The following is a 24,778-nucleotide window of genomic DNA, read 5'->3' as shown; positions in this document are numbered from 1 at the left end:
CTCCCTCCGCCGGCGGCCCCGCGCTGCCCGGCCTTCCCGTCCCTTCCCTCCCTCCCTCCCTTCCTTTCCCGTCCCTTCGCTATTTTCGGTTTCTACAGATGTGCTCTTTTGAATGGTTTCAATAAAATTTTATTGCCGTCATTTGAAAAATAGCTGGATTATTGTGATTTGTGCCGCCTGGCAGAGGAAAATCCCCCTTCGGCAGGGCCAGGGCTGGCCGCGGCCGGGGCTGCCCTCCTGCTGCCGGGCTCCCTGTGGGCGCTGTGACCCCGGCCGTGGGCCCGAGGCACTGGTGCTTGCAGCTTTACCGCATTTTTCTCGGACAGCTTGGCTCGGTGTGGTTCTGCAGGAGACCGTATCTATTTTTTATTTTTTTCCAGGGCCCCCAAACTAGTCCTGAGGCATTCCCTGTGCTCACCAGGGCCTGCTCAGGCCCACAGCTCACCTCGTCTGTGAGGCGAGGGGTGAGGCGCCAGGCTGCTGGGGCCCGCTGCTTGGGGGTGTCCAAGGACCGATGTGAAGCAGTAGATGTGAAAACACAGACACCTTTTGTGAGAGGGCAGGAGTAACTTGGTTGCTGGTCATTGCTTTTTGTATTGGTGCAAGCCTGCAATGTTTCTGAGCACCCTTTTGAAGGCATACAGACATCGAGCACTGCAGGCAGACGTTATACACGTCTGTCTCTGTAAAATACATGACGCATATACAAGAGAGAGCCTTTCTTCATTTTTTTTTTTTTTTGTGCTTACCATATCACCTTGTCTCTCAAGGACAGCATGTTGCTAAAACGCAGGCAGAGATTTATTGGAGGGACTAGAAGGACTTTACTCCTCGTGCTCCTCTCCCCCTCAGCTCACGTCTCTCGCTCCTCTGTCAGTCTGGCATATCTCATGCTCCACTGTGAGCTGGAAGAAAGCAAGCAACAAAGCCAGGGGAACATTTTTGCCTCTGCTGTGTCCCATGGCCTCATGTGGGGAACATAGCCCTTGTGGTGTGACCTGCTGTGGGACAGAGGAGATGTCCCCTTCGTTGCTTGCCCTCGAGTGGACACACGTTGTATAGTCAGCATATCCACTGGGTTGTTTTTCTTGATTTGCTTCTCCCTTTCTGCAACGTGCTGATAAACAGGCTACAACAAAACCCACAGAACAACAGTTTTCTTCCTTGCAATGCTTTGAGATACAGTGCATTCCATGAATAGAGGTGGCCTCCTCCTCATCCTGAGGACTTGTAGGGACTCACGTGAAAAATAATAATTAAAGCAAAGTCTTCAGAGTGCCTCAGTGAGTGCTGTCATGCCTGCAGTATGCACTGGAGTGTCCTGCTAGAGGCTAGCTTCAGTTCAGAGCCACTGCTACTTCAGCTGGAAGCCAGGAGTTGATTATTGAACCCTGCTTCTTTGGCACAGTGTTGGGCCAAAATGACTCTGCTACCATGAATTTTGAAGGAAGTGTGGCTCTGCTTGGTCTGGATTATTAGCATTGCACTTTGCGTAACACAGCTGTGCAGCAACTGTGCAAACTCCATTTCTTTTAGAATTCATTATAGAATTCATTCATTTTAGAATTCATTTTGGAATTAATTTAGAATTCCAATTTCATGTGCCACTTCAGAGAGGGGGGTTACTCAGGAATCTCTAAAGTTTTATGCTTAGCTTGCTATCTAAATGGACTAATAATTAACAGAACTCATCCCATAAATAAAGTGGTGAGAGTGAGGTACTGTGTGTGTATGCCGAGGTGTTATCCAACTGGAAATTAAAATTTTCACCGTGCTGCAAAATTCATAGTTAATAGCTAATAATATAACCAGTATTAGACCTAACAATCTAGTCTTACGATGCTTGTAATAGATGGACATTTCTCTTCGGAGTTAATTTTCAGAGTGCTTATAAACATCACGGTCAGTTTATTCCATTTACTCTCTTGCTTTGTGGTGGATAAGACTTCGATAAAATTATCTCTACTCAGTATGTGCCTATAGTATCATCCAATCATGGAAATTTAGGGGCACTATTTTTAATCAGACAATATAATTGGTACTAATCTTGAAATAAATGGTGCTCCTGAGAAGCAGGAGCTCCTGTCTTCTCAGGAGCACCATCTGCGTGGCTCCTATGCAATCAACAATATTTATATTAAATGCTATATGTTCTGCCTCACCTACTGTTTGATTTCTTCTCTCTGCGTCTCATCCTAGGAACCAAAACAGGAATCACAAGACCTAAGTTCTGACAAGTAGTTTCTTCCCTCAGTCTACTGATATATACCTTGTTAATGCAGCTTAGTTCAGCACTTTTTTCAACTAACAGTGCTCATGCTATGCCCAGTCTGCCCAGTGCAAGGTCTTCAGCTTAATTTTCATTGTAATCTATATGCAGCTTTTTGTATGTCTCCCTCATACCTTCTAAAACTTTGCTGTTTTTTCCATTTCATAACAATCATATGAACCTCACACTGTCCTGTCCCAAAATGACACCTTAGATTATTCCCAAGAACACTGTTCTGATCCTCATTTACTAGAAGGCCACTTGCTAATGTTTTTTTTTTTCTTTCCATGCTTGTTAAAGGCAAAATTTTACTGTACAATACTCTCCTGGCTTAAAAAAAAAAAAAAAAAGAGCATACATTTTTCAGATTGCCGTCTTACTAACAAATATGCTTTTCTTGTTCTTTCTTTTTTCTTATCTGGTAAGGGGTTTGTAAGCAAGCTGGATGAATTCATTCACTGGTTAAATGAAGCCATGGAAACAACAGAGAATTGGACTCCTCCTAAAGCAGAGACAGACAGCCTTAAACTGTACCTGGAGACACACTTGGTAGGACAAGATTATATTATGATTACTATCAGTAATTGAAGTGTTCTGCTGTGCTTTTTATTTGATTATTATTTTTTAATTACTAGTGTGCATCTATATTTTAAGGTAAGATTTGCAGCGTTGCAGTTTATTTTAATGAAAATAGCAACAAATTATTTACTGTGTTTGAAATACGTATTGATAGCTTTTTAAAAATTAAATTAAGAGACAGAATTACATAGCATTTCAGAAATAATCTCCAAACTGAATGAAAATGGCAATAGAAAAAGGAGAAAGCATAATATTTTTTTTTTCTGGTGATCATTCTAGGATTTTTACTACACTGTAACATTAATAAAAGTGGTACCTAGTAAGGAACTCTTATTCTCTCTCCCATAGTTTTAACGTAGTACAGAGTAATTTAAATAAAATATTTGAAATAATTATTTCAATCATTTTACTTGATATGCATTTCTGTCATGTAATTAATACAGCTGTCACTAACCTTGTTCTTGTGCAAAAAGCTAAAACATTGGGTGGAAGTAGAAAACACTTCGATGAATAATCTTCTGAATATATTACAGGCTAGAATTATAGATTGAGAAATATTTGATAAACCTTACAAGACTTTTACTGAATTCTTCCAAGAGCTGCTTCTGGTTATGAGGGGTGAAACAAAGACCTGAATTAAACCAGGTATTAAATTCACAAAAGCAAAATTTTACACTGTAAGTAGAGAATAGAGATCAATGTATGCTGTTCAATGGGTAGGTGTCTTAATAAGTCAACTGCTCTATATGGTAAAGTGGAAAAAAAAATTATAGAAAATTAAGCTAAGAAATTTCCTTTCCCTCTGTCAAAATCTTAGGTTCTTGCCAGTATGAATTGGAAGCAAACCTGATGATAGCACTATTCTGAGCCAATGAGCTAGACACCCCAACTAGATAAAACAGTGCATTAGTTCAACCCACATCAGAGCATCAGCCCCCAAGGCTTGGTCTCATTTCCAGTCTCTGATAATCTGATGGTGAATAATTATTTGACAGTCCAAGGAAGTCATGTGATGCATTACAGGAAAAATTGTCATAGGATGACATTCCCTACCGTAATACTGGAGTGACCATTATTAAATTAATTAAGTGTACATTAACCACATATACAATTAGAAGCGAACTGAAAACTGTCTTCAGAATTTCAGCTATACAGAACACTCTGTGGTGTCTTTTGTTCTTAAACGTTTCTGTTGTAGTAGCACCTATGTGCAGCCACTAAATAAAGTGCCAGTTGTGGTAGTCTATCAAATGTAGTGTGAAGACACTACATTTTTGCCTTACATTGCAGATTTTGGATTCTTTGGCAGAGTTTGGGTTTTTTCCTCCGTTCCATGATTCCCATAATGTTTACAAGTGCTCTGAAGATACAGAGTGCATCATGAGATCAGATCTCGGAAAAGGCATTGGTCATTTCAATCTCTTTTCCGCTTACTCTGCAATGTGAAATTTTTGGACAGATGAGTTTTAATGAGTAGAATTGCAATTTTCACTCTTGACTGGATAAAAAGAAATGTATTCCAGGAACAGGGCAATCACCAGGCTAAGTCTCTGCCACAGTTAGTTTCTTATTCCCCTTCTTCCTTGGGGAGGAGCACAGTAACTCTTTTGCAGGCAAATGACTTCCAACTTTACCTTGTGGTTCTGTGCAAGGTGAGGCCAAGACCATCTGTCAGTGGAGTACTAGCCCAGGGGCAACTCCTTCATTGCTGGGATAGTCAGAATAAATGAATATGTGGGTACCTGCACAACTTCACTTTGCCTTGTAAGTACTTAGGCTCCCAGCTGTACTCTGTATATCTGCATATATTTGGGGTGAGAAGATCCTTGTATGCTTCAGGATGACTGTGTTAGGGAACAAGATAGGTTTTTTCTTCTGTGAAGAAGTAAAAAGTCTAAAGAGCAGTTCAGTTTCAATTTGATGATATTATAATTATTTTTATGGCATATATAGTCAGTGAAAAAATCATTGCACAACCTGAAAAAAAGTAACCGTGACTTTTCGTTCTGTATTTCAGAAAACATATGCTATCACATTCATTTCTACATGGCAGAATACAGAGCATTGTTATAGCAGGGAAGATAGTTATTTGTATTAATTAGATTGTCAGCTTCTCAGTGGCATTTGTCTGTCAGAAATCCTAATCTGTGTTTAAACAGAAGTATATGAACTTCAATTCACATTAAGCTCAATGTTAAAATTTCCTTTGGTTGAGCATTGTAAAACAATGGTGATCAAGGTCTTTGTGAGGGTACTTCTACTGCTCATTTTCTTCTTTTGCCAGTCAGGTTATACGTGCCATCAGACTCACCTAAGATTTGTTGAAGTAAAGGGGGCTTAGTACTTTTGTAAGTTCAGGTTCCAGACTTCTGGGTTCATAGTGCAGACACCGGTAGCAAACTAACCCGAAAACACAGAAAATGTATTGGTTCTTTTCTGTATACTGCATCTGTGCTAGCAAACCTCGTAACTATGATTCCTCGCTGGTGCAGATTTTCCAGTCGTAGAAGGATTGAAAACTCGGTGTAGATTAGTATTTTTATTTTTATTAGTAGAGACAAGACCTTAGCCTTTGGCACAAATTATCAATTTCACCACCTGTGATATTGTTTTCTTGGAAATATGTTTGTTGCAATAACAAAATTAGTGCCATAAAGAGAGAATATTTTGCATTCATGAATTAAATCTCTGCTGTCAAAATCTAAGAAAAGAAGATATGGGAGCAGGAAAGGAGAAAAATGTACTTGTTCCCTTTCTCATTATTGGCTGGGAAAAGTCTTGCAGAGGAGACAAGCGTTGTGAACATCCTCCAAATTTTTGGGTATGTAAAATTATTGGCTGTCATTTTAGGGTCCCATTTACATTGTTGATAAGGGATTGAATTTTAGAGTCTCTCCCCACTCAGCCTTGCTTTTCTACATTTTTGACATTTTGAGAAATGGTGTGGCACAGACACTTAAAGGGAGTATGTTTATTAAAAAAAAAAAAAAAAACACGACAGGAAACCTATGACATCAACTGAACAGAATCTTTGCATAAGGTAATGCTCACATGAGGAGTCAAGTCTGTTGCACAGGATAGTTGTAGTAGTCTCCTTACAAGCATCCTTGCATGAGATCTTCAGCTTAAATTGGTAGGATTCCCCAAACTATTGTTCTAGTTAATTCTTATACCTGGTCTGGCAAGATTGTCCATGCAGGATGTTAATCAGCACTTTGAAGTGTGTGAGTGGTGTCTTTCTATTGCTCGTGGCCCAGCAAGTCTGCAGGCTTCTCTGTGATCACCTGAAGATCCCTCCTGGACAGCTTCTTAAATAATTAGTGAAGCACTTTGTTGTGAGGGTGGAAGGCAACCTCTCCTCAAGTTGGTCTGTTGTTCCCACTTAGTACAGAGACTACCCAGGGAGCTTCTGGACTACCCAGGGAATTCACAACTAAGTGCACTGTGTGTGCACACAGGCACAGCCCTGATACCCAAATACACCACAACTGTAATTATTATTAACTGTGGAACAAATTGGAATTTCATTCTTAAATCACAGTTACAACATAAGCTCCATAGATTTTGCCGTGATGGGTAACCATATGGTTAGGTAAAGAGTATGAATTTTTTCTACAAATTGAAAGGTAGTCTACATCTGGAATGTGTGCCAAAATAGACAATCTTCAGCTTGGAGGACACTTTTCTTGAAAATTTTAAAACCCAGTTCCCTGATTTTCTGCAGAATAGAAGTTGCGATATGCTTCATTTTAGATAACACCAAAGTACAAAGCTATCAATGAAAATGGTCTCAGAGACCCCTGGAATAGTGATTGAAATTATTCTTTCAGTTTTACAGTCTTTATAACTGAGTAACGTTGGTGAAACTCATTTGGAAGCTCTGTGTTTCCCATTCATATGGGAAGGCTGATATGAAGCTGCCACCACTTGAACTTCTGGCACCCCTGTGGGCAGCCACCCAAGCTGGCAGATGTTGAAAATACTAATATGTTTTCATAAAACAGAGACGTTCTTCAGCAGAAATCTACTTTGCCACAAAGGACTCAATCATCCCTACTAGCAAAGAAAGTGAGGCAGGTTTTCAGTTTTGTGAACAGTTAGGCACAAATCACTTCCTAAAGAAGAGGTAGCTTCATTGACCTTACCAAAAAGGAAGGTCTGAAAATGTTTTCTGATTTCCTTTATTTTTTGTAGCTCTTCTTTTCTGTTATGCTGATTCTTGCCCATTGGCACCCTGATCAGAATTAGCTACTAGCAGAATCTAAGCATAGATGTGGTGGTATGCAAATCAGTCCTCATCAAAAACAGTATCCTGAAGGCAGCTTATGAGCTAAAGGCATCTGTCTGGATGGTACTGCTGTGCTTGTGAAACCAAACAGACTTTCTTACCAGCTCAACAAATAAGAATTCACCATGTTGCTCTTGACCATTTTAGTTTGCTAAAATAGATATTTTACTTCTCTTTATTGCTGACCTGAGAAGATACATTGTTTTAGCACAGAAAAGAAATAACCTAGCAAACGAGGAAGTGTGGAGAATCACTGAGGAAAAGGTGTAGCCAAAAAGCACTATAAATACTTGCTGAGACCTGGGACTTCTGATTCTGTAGTCTTAACTTTTCCCTTTGTTGTTAACACAGTACTCTGTTTTCTTGCTGCTGTACAACACCTGGTTGTGCATCTTACTGTGGTGTGCTCTTAGGTCTTTTGGCCAAAGCCATTTCTGTGTCTAGTGTAACATTTCAAGCTAGATATTACAAGACTTTAAAATGGAAACCTATAAATGAAAAATATCTTATTTTAAAATGATTTGATGGAACTTTTGAAATCCTTCTTGCATTATTAGTAGGTGTTGACAACCAATATTTTTCAGTGAAGACAAAATTATTAAAGGAAAAGCCTTCTTAGTAATTTGGAACTAGATGTCAGACCTTTTTGTCCTAATAATCTTACTCCAGGCAGACCTTATAGCAGCCTTCCAGTATCTAAAGGGGACCTACAGGAAAGATGGGAAGGGACTTTTTATCAGGGAGTGTAGTGATAGGGCGCGGGGTAATGTTTTAAACTGAAAGAGGGTAGATTTAGGTTAGATATTAGGAAAGAAATTCTTTACTGTGAGAGTACTGAGACACTGGAACTGGCTGCCCAGAGAAGCTGTGGAGGCCCCATCCCTGGAGGTGTTCAAGGCCAGGCTGGATGGCGCTTTGAGCAACCTGGTCTAGTGGAAATGGTCCCTGCCCATAGCAGGGGGGTTGGGACTAGATGATCTATAAGGTCCCTTCCAACTCTATGATTCTTATAAGCTTCCCAGTGGTTTCCTGTTTCTCCTGATAGCACAATGAGGAATTGTTTGTGACTCATGGAAAGAATGGAGGAGGATGGCCTTCTAGAAAATAATTATTGAACTAATTGTTCACACCAGTGCTGTTTGTTGGGGTTTTTTTAAGGCAAAAATTTATGTTCTGTTTAGTTGAAACTAGAATAGCAAATATTGTTCTGTAGAAAGTACAAGTGGTCAAGATTGCATGGAGTCATTGCAGTGCGAAGTGTTGTTTGGATATGCTAAATGGTAATTTCCATGAAACAGAATTTCTTGATTTTCTTTTCTAATAAATTCTGTGATCCCTGTCTGTAATTTATACCTCAATTTAGTTGCAAGCTTTGTGCCACATAAAAGTGCTTTTTAGCCCAGAATTGTTCCATTATGTTAACCTTCTCAGTCACCACATTTATTTTACACATTATAGTCTTAAAAATATCATAAAGAAAATATTACTGGTGTTTCAAAACAACTTATACAAGTTTATTCACTCTTTTACTTCTGTGTAGGAAGTTTAGAAGTCATTTCCATTGTAAAACCAAATTATTCTTAAGGTATGGGGGTTTTGAGTGTTTTATTATCTAAAGAGACATGAAATAAGAATTTTCCTGTGTCCAGTATAAATGTTTCTGGTCACATCATGGCTCAGCACTTTCTTGGCTGTAAACAGCAAATGCTTTCATACAGAAAATAGATTGTATTTTCATGTTTAAGAAATTGTATTGGTGAAGTAATGATGCTTCTGTGGTATCTCATGGTAACTGATCCGTCTGTTTGTAACAAGTCTGCTATGTCTGAAAAAAAAAATCATTCTCACCTCCCCGGAAAACCTAATCTTCTGAAAAATGTCAATGTAAAGAAGTATTAAATACCTGTTCTCATTGAAAATAAGGTTAAATACACATGCCTTGGGCTAATCTACTGGCTGTCTTTGTGGTAGCGGTGGTAACAGTAATTTTATTAAAGGTATTAAAGCCTCTGAAATGGCTAAGTTATGTATTGTGCTTTTGCTTTATGGGCATTTCCAATGTCTGTGGCAGCCAATTCAGATTTTTTTTCTCAAAATACACAATAGTATCTGCAGGATGATGGTGCTAAAGTGTCTGAGCACCATGAGTGGACTGATATCTTGCTTCTCTAAGGACTTGGCTTTGAATCTGTTTAGCTGATTGTTAGTTTGATTTTCTGATTTTTATGGTATTATCTTGAAAGGTATTTTGGGTGTGCATAGGTTCCTGAATGTATGTCCTTTTATATGGGAAACAGTCTGCAGACCATACTAATCAGAGATACAGGCTAAATCCATCAGATTTCAAATAACACAGGCAAATAAAGAACTTAATAGGTAGTAAGACATCAACCTTAAACAAAGGGAATGCATGTACATTGTCAGTTGTGATTATTATTTGGCTTTTTAATTTGTAAACCCAGTAACCTCTATGTAAGTTTCTCTGTTTCTTGAGTTAAAGTGCCCAAGAACGTCAAAAGGAAATGTTCCTGTCATTTTGTTAATATATTTGGCTGTACCTGTGTTATAGTCTGGAGTCAGAGAGTGTATGGTTGCTGCCAGTGGGAAAGATAGAAGTTTCTAAACTGTTTGAACTGTTCTTTTGAAATTCAGTGACTTTTTTGATGACTAAATAAGAGAAAAATCAGATCTATAAGAGAAAATCCAGATATATATCCTGCTAATCACAGTACTCTTGTCCTAACCAATGCAGAAATGCTTCACTTGATCTAAAATTGGTGGGATTTTTTTAATTCACAAAGTTTGAGGTTCAAAAAAAATTAGAATTTTATTTGCACTGTTATCCAGGATGCTTTTAAGCTAATGTTTATTACTTTGGAGGAGTAATAAACTCTCTAGCGTTGAGATCCTTAAAACACAGTGTTCTTTTCCATGCCAGAATATAGAGGGTGGTATGTTCTTATGAGAGTGTATTAAATCCCTGAGATAGTTTTCTTAGAAAACAAGGCCAAACACTGTCACAGAGCACGTTAAAACCCAGATTGTTCAGACTTTAGGAAATGTTTATTTGTACTTGTAGGTGAAGCTGAACAAGGCAGGGTGACATGATTTGGCTGTGTTACAAATGTTCATCCCCTCTGAAGTCTCACTGCCTAGAACTGTAAAACTCATGGGTGCTGAGGTATCCCCAAACACAGGTAGTGTAGTCAGCGATTCCACTGGGTCCATTGTGTGTCTGGCCTGCAGAAGAAATTGCATGCAGGGGCTACAGTGCCTATGATAATACAAGAAAATCAAACTGCCATTATAAAATGTTTTAAAGTAACTTGATCAGGAAATTTCAGTGAAAAAGTATTTCACAGAAGTTCTGACTTAGAAGCTCTATAGCAGTTGCAGAATAATCACTCTTTGACAACTTGGTCATGCTCTTTATACTAATTTATCATTGTAACAACTGTTGAAACATCTTTAAAAATTGATTCAGAAGTAATGTTTATTTCATTAATAAATTGCATAATGTTTATGTAGGAATTCTGTTAATTTTAATTTGTATGTCTATTAAAATGTATGCTATTGCCTGAAATTTTAATATGCTGGTATGATCAATACAGATGTAGTCTGTAGTTTGTTTTTGAAAGTGAAATGAAATTTATTTTTAAAAACTTCTGAGATTGGAAATCATTAAAAGAGTATAATGCCAGGATCTCAAAGGACAAGCAGCACACTTTCAGCAACATTTAAACTATATTTGCTTTTACTTACCTTCCAAGAACTATGGTCCACTCCCATGGGTTCTATGCTATGTCTCTCAGAGGCATAATATCATTCACACTTTAAGCACTAGAAGTAATACAGTTGCTGTCTCTGTTTTGGTGTTGGCAATGCCAAAGGTTCAGCAGAAATATAGAAAATTCAGGGCATGAATGTAAGTCTTGATTGGTAAACGTTTTCTTTGCATCTCCTATGTTTTTGTTTTTGATTTTTTTTTTTTATTTCTTAATTCTACAGATGGATTGCGTTAATATTTTGGGATCTCGGTTTATTAGATATATTTTGCTAAGAAGGCATTTTAGTTCACCTTTGACATGCATAAAACCTTATATCTATACGTACATAAATCTCCCTTTTATTCCCCTGAAGTTTTAATAGAACTAAAATCCTTCAAGAATTGTTTTAAAACTGCATAGCATTATTTAGAGCCAGTGCTTTTTGGTCTGTAAGTTAGTAAGTTTATGTTTAAATAATAATTATGTATATGTTTTCTCTCCCTTAATCTCCCTTAGTAACTACATATTTGCCAAGGCTGCTATGCCCCATGAATTTACTTTTGGGTTGGAAAACTCTTTTCTCTTGGCTGGCTTTTTTCTGCATGTGGTAGGACAATACAACTTAGGCATATTTAGATGAAATAGCTTTGGGGTATGGTGGGTCTCCAGGTAGAATTGTACCTAGAAACGTGTGATCAGCCAGACAAATGTCCCCTTGATAGAAAAAGGAGTCAGAAGACTGTGACTTCTGCAGATTATTTCCTGAGTAGCTCACAAAGATAAGAAATGATCAAGGCCAGTTATATATGGTGGACTGGATGTATAGTTCACTGTGGTTATGGTGACTTAGCAATTGTTTCGTTGTATAGCCATTTTGCCTGGGTGCTTTCCTTCTCGTGTTCTTCCATCCCTCATTGTCTCTTGGTAATAAACAAACTGAGATTCAGTTTGGGAGGCCTCATGTTAACTTTTCTTTAAACAATGGAAAATGTTTAGACGCATAAAAGTAAAGAGAAATACAAAAAAGAAATTGGAGTTGGCAGAAGAATTTAGGTGAATATCTGCAAAAATAGCCTCTATGCCCTCTAAACTAAATCTCCAAAATAGGCTTCCTGAACAGTTGGGCTAACTATCCTTTATGTCCACATGTAAAATTATGCATTCAAAACTTGGCTAAATTATCTAAGAGGTGACAAACACAATGAGGAATGAGAAACAGAAACTGGGGGACCTAAAGTATTTATTCATGTTTCAGAGGTAACAAAGGGGAAAAAACACATTGATTGCCTAATACCGCAATGGCAGAAGCTGTGACAGAGAATAAAGGGTTGAGGTGGTTTTACAAAAGTATGAATGACTGTAGGACTACTGGGGTAGAGTCTGCCCCTTTTTATTTAGTTTTGCTGGCCCATCACAAATTCTGTGGCACGTGAAAGACCTAGGCTTCTGTTCTGTCAGCCCATTACATTGCAGTCCTTACTCCTACATTTTCATCCAGTCTAAATGTAAAGGTCTCGAGGGACCAGGGCTTTCACTGTTTCCCTTAGGAGGTTATTATACAATCTAATAGATCTGAATTTCGTGGGAAATTTCACTGGTATTTATCTGAAATTTTCTTAATTTAATTCCATTAGTCCCATCTACTGTACCCTTTGATACTGCACGATGCTACTAAGTCTTCTTTCTGCTTGGTGTTCAGATTCATAGAATATAAGTAGATAATAATGGCCTTTTCTCTTCATCATCATTTAGTCAGTCCTGTTTATTTCTTATAATCTTCCACCATTTTCACTTTTAAACGTATTTTCTTTGCTGTTTGCTAAACTCCCACCAGTTTGTCTCGTCATAAATATGCTTGATCCTCCCAGGCAGGTGAGAAGTAGTGAATGCCTATCAGTGATTGGAAGGTAAAATCATTCCTGGGGTTGCTCTAATTATCTCATTACTAAACATTTTGAACTTGGAGTGTTCAGTTAATATTATGTTTAAATAAATTATAAACTTGCACAAAGAAATTGTCTGAGCAGTCAAACCATCTTATATCTGATCTATATCTACAGTGGCACAATGCCAGCATGAGATGATGAATATGGGATTTCAGTAGCAATGTTCCCAGACCAGTTTTATGTCAATTTTAAAGGCATTTTAGATTATAATTTGATATTGTGAATCAACATAGACGGTGATATTGTTATTTTGCCCATTTTTATCTGCCTACAGATGCCAGTAGAAGGAATTACCCCCAGAGACACCCAAGAAATTATTTGCTTTTAAAGCTTTCTCATTGTTGCAGGAGATAGAAGACCACATCTTCTTTCCACTAGCTATTCAATCTTAAATAATGTCTACGAGCTTCCATTGGTTACAGAAGGAAATAATGTGTGGTTCATGTAAGGAAAACGATGGTCATCTTGTATTATGCATTAGAGATTTTCTTAGTAGTTGGTGATAATTGGCCCCTTGGCCATCATTGCTATAGGGAGAGTATGTTCTCAGTCTCAGGAGAGAAGAAAAAGACCTTAGTAGGTGCTGCAGCTTCAGAGGATTCACTGTGTTCTCTTTAAAAAGCACAGGTGGAATCCCTGCTACTGTGGTAAAAATCAGCCTTGACCATGGAGCTACATAAAACATTTCCATAGTTCTGTTTAAGAGGTGGAGTGTCACTCAGATAGAAGTACAGCTTAAAAGAAAATAAGAAAATAAAAAATTCTTTATAGTCACCTAGATTTTATGGAAGCATGAACAAAGGAGACATTGACTGGAACCATTTCACACGTAACATTTAATTCCCAGGAAAACACATCCTAGTGACTTCTAATACTAAGTAGGCTTTATATCCCAGATAAAAAATGTGAGGCTATACTAAATAAGGTATTTCCCAATCGTTAAAAAGTTAAATAGTTTGATGATCTATTTATAGATGTGAACATACTATTTCATAGAATATAGGATCTTCATGTATGAATTGCAAACAAATATCCATTTCATATAACCATTGACCAATTAATTATGTATTTAGTATTTTGTTGTTAGAATGCTAAATATGTGACCATTCCCATTTTAATATAAAGGCAGATTACATGGTAGTTATTTTTTTTATTTCCTGAATATCATTGTTAGGTAGTGTTCAGGAGTATGAAAATACCACTACATTATTACATGGCTTATTAGGTTATTAACTCAAGTACATAAATATTAGGCAGTGACCGGACAGAGACGTTCTGTGTGGTCAGAAATCCTCCAAAAAACCCCAACAAACCCAACCAAAAAACCCCAGACAGCTACCTTTGTTTTTAACCAAAAGTTGAATTCAGCATTTCACTGAATTTCACTGAATTTCACTGAATTTCTAGAGTTGGAAGGGACCATAGAGATCATCTAGTCCAACTCCCCTGCTGAAGCAGGATTGCCTAGAGCTAGAGCATGTTACTCAGGACTGCATCCAGGCGGGTTTTGAAAATCTCCAAAGAAGGGGACTCCACAACCTCCCTGGGCAGCCTGTTCCAGGGCTCTGTCACCCTCACCGTGAAGAAGTTTCTCCTCATATTTGAGTGGAACCTCTTATGTTCCAACTTGTGCCCGTTGCCCCTCGTCCTCTCGGTGGGAACCACTGAAAAGAGTCTGGCTCCCTCCTCCTTCAACCCTCCCTTGAGATACTTGTAGGCGTTGATAAGGTCTCCCCTCAGCCTTCTCTTCTCCAGACTAAAGAGTCCCAGCTCTCTCAGTCTCTCCTCATAAGGGAGATGCTCCAATCCCTGAATCATCTTTGTAGCCCTACGCTGGACTCTTTCTAGTAGTTCCCTGTCCCTCTTGAACTGGGGAGCCCAGAACTGGACACAGTACTCCAGTTGTGGCCTCACCAGTGCAGAGTAGAGGGGGAGAATGACTTCCCTTGACCTGCTGGCTACACTCTTCCCTATACAACCCAAGATACCATTGGCCTTCCTGGCCGCAAGAGCACACTGTTTACTCATTGCCATTTTACTGTCCACCAGGACCCCTAGATCTTTCTCTTCAGTAGTTGCCTCTAGCGGGTCCACCCCTAACCTGTATTGGTGCCTGACATTCTTCTTCCCCAGGTGCAGGACCCTACACTTTTCCCTGTTGAACCTCATGAGGTTCTTCTTTGCCCAGCCCTCCAGCCTGTCCAAGTCTCGCTGGATGGCAGCACAGCCCTCCGGGGTGTCAGCCACTCCTCCCAGTTTGGTATCATCAGCAAACTTGCTGAGGATACACTCTGTCCCCTCGTCCAGGTCACTGATGAATATATTAAACAGCACGGGTCCAAGTATTGACCCCTGGGGGACTCCACTGGTTACAGGCTTCCAACTTGAACCTGCTCCATTAATAATTACCCTTTGGGTCCTGTCACACAGCCAGTTCTCAATCCACCTCACTGTCCCCTCATCCAGCCCATACTGCCTCAGTTTCCCAATGAGGATGTTATGGGAGACAGTGTCAAAAGCCTTGCTGAAGTCAAGGTAGATGACATCTGCTGCCCTCCCCTCATCCAACCAACCGGTTATGGCATCATAGAAGGCTATCAGATTGGTCATACATGATTTACCCTTGGTAAACCCGTGTTGCCCACTTCCAATAACCCCCCACTCTTCAACTTGTTTGGAGATGACATCTAGTATGAGTCTCTCCATCACCTTCCCAGGGACAGAGGTGAGACTAACTGGTCTGTAGTTCCCAGGGTCCTCCTTCTTGCCCTTTTTGAAGACTGGAGTGATGTTGGCCTTCCTCCAGTCCTCAGGCACCTCTCCTGTTCTCCACGACTTCTCAAAGATGATCGAGAGTGGTCCAGCGATAACGTCTGCCAGCTCCCTCAGCACTCGTGGGTGCAACCCATCAGGCCCCATGGACTTATGAATGTCCAGTTTGGCCAAGTGGTCCCGAACCTGGCCCTCCTCTACTAGAGGAAAAATTTCCTCTCTCCATACCATCCCCCTTGCCTCTAAGGCCACAGATTCATGAGGGGCAGTCCTAACAGTGAAGACTGAAGAAAAGAAGGCATTCAGCAACTCTGCTTTCTCCGTGTCTTCCACTACTAGGGTGCCCACCTCATCCATCAGTGGGCCCACATTATCCCTCACCTTTCTCTTGCTGTTAACATACTGAAAAAACCCCTTTTTGTTATTGTTAATATTGGTGGCCAAGCTGAGCTCCACTTGAGCCTTGGCCCTTCTAATTTTCCCCCTGCATATCCTCACCGCTTCATGGTATTTCTCCTTATCTGCCAGGCCCTTTTTCCAAAGATTATAAGCCTTCTTTTTGTTCCTGAGTTCCAGCCGAAGCTCTCTATTTAGCCAGGCTGGTCTTCTTCCCTTCCTGCTTGATTTTAGGGACTTGGGAATAGCTTTATCTTGCGCCTTTAAGAGTGCCTCCTTGAAGAATGACCAGCTTTCCTGGGCACCCTTGCCCTCGAGGACCATCTCCCAAGGGACACCCCCAATCATGCTCCTGAAGAGGCCAAAGTCTGCCCTTCGGAAGTCCAGGGTGGCAGTCCTGCTGGCCCCCCGCCTTGCTTCAGTGAGAATTGAAAATTTTATCATTTCATGATCACTTTGTCCAAGACGGCCTCCAACGTTTACATCCCCCACAAGACCTTCCGAGTTAACTATCAGCAGGTCCAGTAGGGCACTTTCCCTGGTCGGTTCCCTCACCAGTTGCGTTAGGAAGTTGTCTTCCACGCATTCCAAGAATCTCCAGGACTGTTGCCTCTCTGCTGTGTTATATTGCCAGCAGATATCAGGGAAATTGAAGTCCCCCATGAGTACAAGGGAGAGTGATCGTGAGGCTTCTGTTACCTGCCTATAGAATACTTCATCAGTCTTTATATCCTGGTTTGGGGGTCTATAACAAACTCCCACCACAATGTCTGCCTTACTGGTCTTCCCCTTGATCCTTATCCACAGGCACTCGACACTGTCATCATGCATATTGCTAAGTTCTAGGCATAGAAGACTGTTCTTAACATAAAGGGCCACCCCACCTCCTCTCTTTCCTTGCCTGTCCCTTCTGAAAAGTTGGTAGCCATCAATTGCAGCACTCCAGTTATGCGAGTCATCCCACCACGTTTCTGTGATGGCAACTAAATCGTAGTTTTCTTCCTGCATGATGGCCTCCAGCTCCTCCTGTTTGTTGCCCATGCTGCGTGCATTCATGTAGATGCACTTCAGCCGGGCTGGTCTTCCCACTATTTTTCCGGAAGGGCTGGCACATTTACCTAATATCATTGGTGCGCTGTTCCTGGGCACCACTTTGGTAGCCCCGGTTCCAACCCCGTCCCCCTTCAAATCTAGTTTAAAGCTTTCTTGATAAGTTGTGCTAACTCCCGTCCCATTGTGCTTTTTCCCCTTTGGGTTAGGCTTCCCCCATCTGCTGTAAGCATCCCTGGTGACCTGTAGATCATTTTATGAAACATTTCATGTTTATTTATTTTGTCATAGAAAGCTATTGGAAGGTAACTGTGCCAGGACCAATAGAGTTGTAAAAGTAACTGTATATTAAGAATATAAGAATAAATTTTCAGGAACTGTTTTAAGTAATATTGCCTTTAAGACAAATGAAATGTGGTAATTTTTTAAAAAAATAAATTTTAAAAATTATTTTACTTCTTGGCAATATATATAGCATATATTTAATAAATGTGACACACATTTGTTGCTCCATTTTCTTAGAACTTTACTCTGTGTTGAAACTGTCTCCCTATCCAAAATATAACATTGCTGATAATATTTGTGGGAGTTTGACTTTCCTTCCAGGATTGTCGTAGTCAAAGAGTCTAATTTCTTTTCTACCAGAAACTAATTCCCATCACTTTAAATTTCACAATTGAATTATATTTGTCACAGTGAGTGTTATAATTAAAAGTGCTATGTTCTTAGTCAAAATACACACCTAAATACGTACCTAAATATAGAAGCCCACATTTCATTAATATTGTGATTTTCTCCAGAAATGCAAATGACTATTAGGAAATTTTAAATTAAGCTTTCTGTTTCAGATTCTAAAACCATAGGTCACTTAGATAATTTTAATTGTCTGTACCGTTGCTCTAAAAAATAAATGCCCTAGAAACAGTGATATCTTTGTCAGAGATCTTTAAACACCTTGAAAATGAACCTCAAGGAAATTAGGTCTCAGCAACACCCCTGTACACCACACAAGCTCATAGTATGATTGACAGAAAATATTTCTTTTAATACAGCATCTTAATCTGGCCATAGGTTTAAAATGCTGTGTTATTTAAACTGGTCTGTATTTATGTGTACATTGTAGGTTCACATGATACCTAGTTGCTTATTTGTGTGTCAGAGGCAGACAGTACACTGGAAATCATTAGTTGGACACATGACTTAAAAAACATACATGCTTATACAAAATCAGTGTGCCTCTGGAAACAAAAATATTTAGTAGCCGACTGTCCTTACTGCAGATACGGGTAGGTCGAGACCTGGGTTGTGTTTTACCAAATTACAAGGATTTGCTAAGAACAGGGGGTTTTAAAACACTGAAAGATTGCATATCAGAGCTTGATAGTTACGTGCTGTAGGGTACCTACTCCATAGAGGTTTCCTAAATTTAACTATCTATAGCCATAAAAGAAATCCTCAGGGGACTTTCAAATAAATATTTTTTCAAATAATTTTTCTCAGCCACAGTTTTACAGAGAAAGAAGCCGAGAGGGAGAGATTATTCCATGCTGCAAAAGGGGTCTCTTATTTTTAGTGTGTTCAGAGCCCCGTATAGATCAGGAGGTGTTGCTTTTTTCCCCGTGGAGGTTCTGCAGTATTGTTGTCTGATGGATCAATCACTTTCCTAAACGTCGGGGACAGCTTTGTTTTGTGAAGGCTGGGCTTCTCTGCCCCATGCAGTCAACAGAAGATAGCACTCCTAGGACTTTGCACTTACACTTTTGGAGCCTTTATTGCTGTTTATTTACAGTTTTGTAGCTTTGATGAAATTGCATGATTCCTGCCTCATTTTTCCTTTCTTGCTAAATAAGAACAGTTGATATTTATATATAGGTGCATGGTGACTGGGAGAAGTGCAGAGAACTTCATAAGGAAATTTCAGTTGTTGCAGCTTGTAAACTACATTATATACACTGTAGTGCTAGGGATGACATTAATGTGTTGTTTAAAAAGCTGCTGTCAGGCCAATGCACATGCATTTTCCATAATGTATATGTGCTCATGTGTGATATTTAGACTGCTCCATAGCTGCAAATGTGTCTGGAAAAATGGCTTTGATTAATTGACTTCCCTCCTCTTCTCCTTTCCTCTCTTCAGATGCAAAGGCTTCATTCATTATCAGGGAAGATCAGAGGAGGAGGGGAACAGAGTACCTGGGTCACACGCTGTTAGAGTTACAATTTTCCAAATGCCATAACTAAACAGTAGGGAACAGGAAATATCCAGGATGGGAGAGGATCGCTGTGCTTGAAGGCCCCCCTTCATTCCAAATATTTGGTCTCGTTTTATCTTCAGCTGTGCAAATTTGCATCTCTCCATTTTATAGACAAGTAATATTTATTACATCTTCAACTCTGCCTTTTTCATGTGCCACATTTTCAGCCCCACAGGTCTGAGGAGCCACGAGCACTGATGCCCTGATTGAGGGCTATTCTTTCCAGTGTTCCTTGTCCATTTGTTCCTTTTTCTTAGGAAATTACCTCGTGTAAGAAATTATATATATGTATATAATTCTAAAGCCAAAACTCATACTTCACTACATCCACTGACAATTTCCTTTGCTTCTGTTTGTATTTATACTCGTATGAATGGTTCCGTCCTTTTGATGCCTCTGTGCTGATAAGAGTTTATTTCTGCTAAATTTCATGTATGTTCACGGTATTTGTGCCACGCATAATTTATCCATAAAATCAGAATTTTGCACAAGGAGAATATTGCTAGTCAAAACGCAAAAGTTTGGCCCCATCTTTATTCATCATATTTTGCTTCTTCAGTTTAACATTATTACTGGTTAATAGGTGCACCTGAAAATCAAGCTGTATTGTAGTATCTGGTGCGTTGTGTTAAATGAATCTTTTCTAGGACAGCAAGTCTCTTTTTTTTTTCTTAATGAAGAAGAATACCTCATCTTTTCCAATTTTCCTATCAAACACATCCACATCATCTCGAGACACTGCCACATCCAGCTGCATCTATACTCAACTTCAATTATATGAAATTACACAACCTACTCTCAGGTCCTTTAGGTTCTCTTTTGCTGTGTGAGGCACACGCATAGTGCATTTCCTGTGAAGTGCATGATTACAAACTATTCAGTACAAGCCTGTTTTAAGTAAACAGTAAATTAAATATTGTCAGTGCTTGTTCAGACATGCTCTTATGAAGGAAAAAGAACTTCTAGATTTGGGTTCATAAAGCTCTAGATTTAAGAAAGGGCCAGACATAAACTAGGCATCCTTTTTCCCTTTTAACTTCTCTTGGCTGACCCAGTTGTTCAACAGCTGGTACAAAACAATGTATTCAGATGCCCATACAAGGAAAATTGGACTAGACAAAATGCTGAAGGCAGCAAAATTCCTGTTTATTGCTCTCTATTTGAATGGAGAATCCTCAAAAACATTCTGTCACTAACTGTCAGGTACTGCTGCCTGAAAGACTGTTAAGAGTCTGTCTGAACAACATGCCTCTTTCAGCCATGACAAATACAGTAAAAGAACATCACTTTATTACAGATCTGGCAATATTATTTTCTGCTGCGCCAATCAGCCTGACTATGGGAGTTAGGAAAGAAAGAAAATGGTCACTTCTCTAAGAAATGAGGGCTTTTGAGTATTTTGTGGTGCCTGCTACTTCGGTACTAGTATGGTCACTGGCATCTGGAGAAATATAAATAAGTTTTATAAAAATCAGAAGCTACAAATGTGCACATGCAAAGCCTCCTTTAATCTCTGCCAGTTAACTCATTCCCAAGAGAACTCAAAACTCTTTCCTTCCAAGGGGTCAAATATTGTTTTAATGCATTCTGTAGACATTTCAGAGAACAAGAGTTGCATGTGTGTGTTCAGGGCTGCACGTGAGTTATGGTTAAATATGGCAAGTACCCCTTTATTGTATTTTGTTTCCGTTTCTTACTTGCAAATTTGAGTGAGAAACTCTGACAAATAATTCATAAATTTATCCAAATTATCAGTGGTGTATGAAATGGCATAACATATAGTAGATCATGTTTCCAGTTCCTCTCTCAATTACTAGTTTTTAATGCCATTTGCAAAAATAAAACATAAATTAAAAAAGAAGCAAAATATTTTAATCTGTTAAAGCAGAGATCCTTTGTGAACTAGTAAAAATATTAGTGCAAAAAAAGATGAAAAATACTCGCTTTGCAAATTAAGAATGCAGAGATCTAAAGCAGTCTGATTTGTTCTTTGAAAATGGATATGAGTTAACTCAGAAACACAATATTAATAGATTTGTATAAGTGCACATAAGGCCGATATATTCAATGCTGTAATTTTTTTATGGTTTCATAAATAGTGCTATCACCAACATTTCAAAGAAATCTGAAAAAAACAGAGCTCATATGTGGTGGCATAAATTTAGTGTATTTTATAGAACACTGTTACTCCAGATATAGCCTACGGGTTGCGACTTTTCATAAAACCTAATGAATTTCTAGATTTGTCAGCTGTTTCAACACAGATGCACTTTGCTGATCTAATGGAAACATTTTGAGCCCAGATCCAAAATATCAATAGCTTTTAGTATCACAAATTAGTTTGGCTATTGGGTAAATGGGGATGTGGTTCTTAATAAAAAGCAGTAAGTAATTTTGTACATGTGTTTTATGATAACTGCCTCTCCAATGTCTGATACTGAGGTTTTTTCTCTCTCTTTTATTTTTTCTTTTTTTTGCAGACTTTTAAGTTGAATGTAGATAGCCACTGTGCTTTAAAAGAAGCAGTGGTAGAAGAAGGGCGTCAACTTCTTGAGCTTATTGTATCTCACAAATCAGGTAAATCCTTCTGAAATATTGCAAGTCTTTATGTCTCCAGACTATTAAAGAATGAAGAAGCATTGCTGTAAATTACTGCATATATTCACTTCCTTATGTATTATTAATATTTACATTATCAGATTGACCTTCAAGATTTATAAATGTTTCATATACTGCATACAATGCAGTGATACTTATAAAATGAAATACTGCCTGCAAATAGTCTGTTCATTTTATTTTGGTCTTGCTGCTCAGCTGAGTTTCAATTGAAATCACATCACTGAAAACTTCACACTGACACATTCTTTGATGTAGGTGCAATGGAAATAACATTAAGATAATGAATTAGGATTTCAAATATATATGTATTTTTACATACTCTGCATGGGTAATTGCATTGGTAAAGCTTTATTTTACCACTTAAACTAATTCTTACATTGATTTTAATATATTTATGAGGAATAGATTAAAATTAGAAATACCATTTTCCTTTGGTTAGGCTTGTCTTTTTCTGCAGAGGCCTTAAGTCGAGAGGAGGGGGAGAGAGATACTGATTTCTCTTTCTCTATCCCCACCACCCCCTATATTTTTAGATGTTTGCGTGACTTGTATGATAATAGGGTTTTAATCAGCATATACTGCTACGGAATGCCATCTTAATTTTGGCCTACTTAGCATGCTTTTCATCTAGGTTGAAGTTCGCCTTTGGTCTACTGTTTTCTGATCATGTTACACATTGTGTCTCTATTGTTTCACAGCATCAGACAGATCTGTGTAATGTGAAAGTGATAGGAAATTACTGACTTCTATGTATAGTTCCGAAAAGGCATAGAAGCCATGGCATAGAAGGGTAGTGCATGTCATCATATACTTAGAAAATGGTAATGTTTAAACTACAGAAAATGTTTACAGGAGTTGGAGGTAAGAAAAATGTATTTGGAATATTTTGAAATGTTTTGAGATAAAGACTCGATATTAGAGGGTGAGATTACCATTGTATTCCCTACTGCATAGAAATCATGGTTTATGTGGGATTTTCCTTTTTTTGAAATTGTCAGCTGAAACATAATAAAAATTTAACATTATGGCTGAAAAAATGTTTTGACCCTATAGCATTCCTTTGCAGTATGAACAATAGTAATGCCTGGATTTATTGCTGAGAAAATATATTAACATTCTTGTTGCATTTATTCTTTTCAATATCCTGCTAATTCTTTGAATAAATAATAATAATATTTAAAGATGCGGTTGAGTTTACAGCTTTTACTTTTTTCCCCTTCATTTTGGAGAAGGACTGAAGGACATGCTGCAGATGATTGCAAGTCAATGGAAGGAACTACAGAGGCAAATCAAACGGCAACACAGCTGGATTCTTAGGGCTCTGGATATCATCAAAGCAGAGATACTGGCTACTGATGTGTCTGCAGAGAATGAGGAAGGGACTGGGAGCCCTAAGGTAAGTGGCTTGAAGTTTGCCTTATTTCCTCTTATTTCCGTCTTCTTTTGAACTAGGCACCACTGAAGTTATCTTTCCACCCTAAGGCTTTTCATTTCTACTGGGTAAACTTTTTTTTTTACAAACCAAATGAAATGCCTTGCTCTGAAACAATAAAAATCTTAGAACTTTCAAGTTTTCCAGGAAGACCTGTCTCATTGTGTGTAGAGGGGCATGAGGGGGAACATAAAACATTTAGTAAACAAAACATAAAGCATCTTTAACATGAATAATCAGAATGGTTTTAAATTGTTTTGTTGCAACTATAAATCACTATAATCAGTGCAATCACTCAGCTCTGACATCCATTAGCCGCTTGGTTACAGCAAATTAACAAAGAAGAGAGAAAGTGATTCATTATCTCATTCCTGTTAATGACTATCAGATGCATTGCTTAATTAGGGGATGGCCATTGTAGTGGGAAGAAGGTCATATGCCTTTTCACAAATCTTTTTGCTCTGAGTTTAAGTCTTCTGTAGTAGTGCATGTGTTGAATACAAGTACTTTAGGAATAAGGTATTGACAGCCATCAAGATTTTGTGGGTATTAATTACTAAAGAGGGCTATAGTACTTACCAGTTGCCAAACTTAATATTTGTAATGGCACTTTAAATGCAAAACATGTTTATTCAAATTGGTGCAAGCAGTGTAGGGGCACTACACACAGTAAAAACTTCTAGCATAAGGTCTATGACCTTTCATTATTATCAGTAGTGAGGAAGGGTGCTTGGAAGGGGATGCACTGGAAAGTGTTGATTTCTCCAGCGCGTTCTAAGCAAAGAATACATGGCAGAGTAATCCAGTAACTCTTAACATCTTGGCATGCAGCAGGCTGAAATGTATAGAAAAATTCAAGGTTCCTGTTTCTAGGAATGCTGGGCTGAGTAGATTTTCAGGTTCTAATGCCAGACAATTCTTTTCATTGATATTCAGTGCTTCCTGGTGAGTAGTTTGTAGAGTGAGTCTTGGCTGGGATTATGTGAAATGTTCTGGTGTTTTCTTACCATAATTCTACATAGCAAGGATGATCTTAGAGATAGTGGAGGAAGAGCCAAGGATAACAATGAAACAAAAATACATGGAAAGACCTATATGCAGGGGACACAATTTGAACTGATACTGCTCATCACTTGCATGGTGGAAAATGTTTCTCTGCCACATACCTCTTACTTTAGGAAGCAGATGGTGGAGCAACACTTTGTTTCATAGTTGGGTCTGTTAAAGTAAACAGACTAGCTCAAAGTTAAGTTCCTGCCCCTCCAATAAAATGATCCTATATCTGTAAACAGCTTAACTTATCCATGACCAAAAATCTTAATCAAAATGATTACATAAAAAGTGTTTTCAAATCCAGCTTGATTTTGCTACAAAAATGGAATCCCTGGCTTGGCATAATTGTATTC

The 24,778-nt window shown here is 38.7% G+C and overlaps 1 protein-coding gene across 6 annotated transcripts in view; it reads left to right on the top strand.

Annotated features, from left to right (window-relative positions):
* AKAP6 (A-kinase anchoring protein 6) overlaps positions 1-24,778 on the top strand; it is a 279,987-nt gene that overhangs the window by 112,401 nt on the left and 142,808 nt on the right. For 4 of the 6 annotated variants that reach the window (XM_014941816.1, XM_014941812.1, XM_014941813.1 and 1 more), the window contains exons 5-7: positions 2,696-2,818; positions 21,802-21,898; positions 23,170-23,336. In XM_014941816.1, coding sequence (XP_014797302.1) covers positions 2,696-2,818; positions 21,802-21,898; positions 23,170-23,336 — 387 coding nt within the window. The remainder of the gene's footprint in view (positions 1-2,695; positions 2,819-21,801; positions 21,899-23,169; positions 23,337-24,778) is intronic. The other 2 variants (XM_014941817.1, XM_014941815.1) reach the window with 1 other exon arrangement.

Source organism: Calidris pugnax, unplaced genomic scaffold, assembly GCF_001431845.1.
Source record: "Calidris pugnax isolate Ruff unplaced genomic scaffold, ASM143184v1 scaffold56, whole genome shotgun sequence".
In the NCBI taxonomy this organism is placed as follows: domain Eukaryota; kingdom Metazoa; phylum Chordata; class Aves; order Charadriiformes; family Scolopacidae; genus Calidris; species Calidris pugnax.
This window is presented reverse-complemented; position numbering and strand designations above follow the sequence as displayed.